We start from the raw sequence: 2,588 nt of genomic DNA on the forward strand, positions 1-2,588 counted from the left end.
AGATGAGAGTGGTGCTGGAAAAGCACAGCGGTTAAGACAGCATCCGAGAAGCAGGAAAATCAACGTTTCTGGCAGGAGCCCTTTGTCAGGAATGCTAAACCAGGTCCAAGCAGTTGTGGTTGTCTGCAGAATCGTGTTAGGTGTGCGGAATTAGGGTGGCGGGGTTCAAAGCTAGGGCGCAGTGTGGAGAAAGGTATGCCTAGATCATAAAGTGACCTCATGACCAGTTCTCTGAGTTGGATTGCCGCTGAATTAAGCAGCAGGGAGAGTGACAGTGAAACCAAAACAGTACACGGGTGATCTAGCACAATGGAGGTGGCCTTATCCACTGTTTGTAGCTGCTTCCACCGTGCACAAACATGCGGCATTCTCGTAACTAAGCATTATACAATGCAACAGGGCTAAGCATTATACAATGCAACAGGGCGACGGAGATCCCCATGAAGCTGTGTTAAAATGCCAGATGCAAACTATTCTGACTTGGTTACATAAAGGTAGAAGGGCTGTGAGTAATCTGGGACTCCCAGAGCAGGAGTGAAGATTAGTTGCTGCTTCAGTTCAGTGAATGCCCGTTGCATTTCGGGTGTCCACTTCACATTGGCTGGCTGTTTAGGGGAAGCTGCCTCCCACAGAGGTGCATCAATAGCCCAATGGACAGGAATCCAGGGCCTGCAGTAGTTTACCAGCCTCAGAAACATTTGCAGCTGCCTGTTTTTGGCAGGTAGGGGAATCTGGGCGATGACAGCCAATTGCATCGTGGACAGTGCTCTGAGGCCATAGGAAAGATTGCACCCCAGATATTATCGTTGGCAGTGCTCTGTGGACATAGGAAAGGTCGCACCCCAGATATTAGACATTTTGCTGACACAACTGCATTTTCTTGATCGACACCCTATGCCCATCCTCTGCCAGACCGCAGAACAAGGCCACAGTAAACTGCTTGCATGCAGTAGCGGAGGTGGAAGCCAATAGCAGGCCATCCGCAAATTGGAGGATGGTGCTGTGGCATGGTAAGTGAAGGGTGGACAGGGTAAGGAAAACTGCAGCAACATAAACTGTGAGGCTCTCCGAATACCCTTAGGAAAACCGGTCTATGTATTTTGGCAGCCGCCATATGTAAAAACATAAAGTTTCAGGGGGCAACGTAATGGAGAATGAGGCTGAGCAAAGGTCGATTACAAGAATATCAACTGGAGGAGGCGGGGACACTGGTCAGGATAGCATTTGTGTCCGGGACTAGTGGGAACAACAATGGCATTGACAGCCCTAAGATCTTGCACAAAACACAATTTTCGTGGTCTTCCAAGCTTCGGGATAGGTAAAAAGGGAGTGTTACATGGGCTGGTTGTGGGCACGAGGATTCCTTGTGAAAAGGTGATTCAATAACTGGTTTGATTCCCAATATTGCTGCGGGTGATACCGGTGTTGTGTTGATGGCAGGATTGCTCCCTGTCTGAGAGTAACTGTATATGATTGGGCGGATAATAGCTGGCCTGCATGGTTCTATTGCTGTGCCCACAGTGATTATGGGAGATCAGCTAATAACAGGTGGCTCTAGGCGGAGGAGGCAGTGTCTGTACCTTGTTTTGTAAAAGTAGCTCGTTGTTAATGCGGGGGCACAGCGCACACAAAACTCGCCCTGTCCAATCAGTGTAAGCTCTATTAAGGGGTTTGTGTCTTGCCCAAAGGGTGTGAAATGTATTGTTAGTTGTGCGACACGCCCCATCATGGTTGTGAGATCTTTGAGGTGCCACGTATTCTTAATTATAAAGGGTCTTTGCAGACCAGTGCGGCCTCCTCTGCGCTGAGTTGCACGTCTGTTGCAATAGCCTGTGGTCTGACTACGTATCTGCCCGTCATGGTTAGTCGGGAGTTAAGCTCTAGATGTGAGTCCATGAGTGGAGGATATGTTGATGCTGGTTCCGGGGGGTGGAATATGGACAGTGAAATTGACAAACAAAACGGCCTGGCAACAGCACCCACCAGAGAATGGGTGGAGGATGAAGGGGTAGTTGATATGAGGAGCGGAGAGGGTCAGGAAAGGCGAGGGTAGCTTCTGGCTGGCACAACCAGGCGCGTGAGCCATATACTAATCTCACAACTGACAGTAGGGGAATTCCAGACTGCTCTTGCAAACATCCTGGAGCCTTAGTGCACCGCCACTTCCCAGAAAGTGCTGAAAAGAGAGAAAGAAAGAACTCAAAAAGAATGGGCCATAAAAAAGTGAATTTCACCAACCACTTTCTCGATTAGATTACCTTTCCCTTCCGCCGTCTCCAGGACAGAAATGAAGGAAATTGGAGAAATTTAAGAACATATGACATCGAAATTCATTGGAATTATTTTCTCATTCGCCAAACCAGAAAATAATGGCGAGCCGAGTCACCGTAGAACTTTGTTTCATTACAGCGATGAAATAACAGTCTCTCTTCGGTTCCAGTAAAAACGCAACTTGTCTGGAACAAAACAGCAGCAGTAGAGATGCTTGAGCCTACGATTTATCGTGTGGCAGGCGAACACGATCATGACAACATGGACACTGATCCCTTTGAGTGAGTCTGCACTCTCCCACACCGCAGTTAATTCTC

The 2,588-nt window shown here is 48.3% G+C and overlaps 1 protein-coding gene across 1 annotated transcript in view; it reads left to right on the forward strand.

The window, feature by feature from the left end:
• Nucleotides 1–1,154: 1,154 nt before the first annotated feature.
• Nucleotides 1,155–2,588, forward strand: part of LOC122543740 (importin-4-like) — a 28,676-nt gene continuing 27,242 nt past the window's right edge. Inside the window, exon 1 of the mRNA XM_043682501.1 lies at nt 1,155–1,318. Coding sequence (XP_043538436.1) covers nt 1,155–1,318 — 164 coding nt within the window. The remainder of the gene's footprint in view (nt 1,319–2,588) is intronic.

Source organism: Chiloscyllium plagiosum, chromosome 44 (genome assembly GCF_004010195.1).
Source record: "Chiloscyllium plagiosum isolate BGI_BamShark_2017 chromosome 44, ASM401019v2, whole genome shotgun sequence".
Lineage (NCBI taxonomy): Eukaryota > Metazoa > Chordata > Chondrichthyes > Orectolobiformes > Hemiscylliidae > Chiloscyllium > Chiloscyllium plagiosum.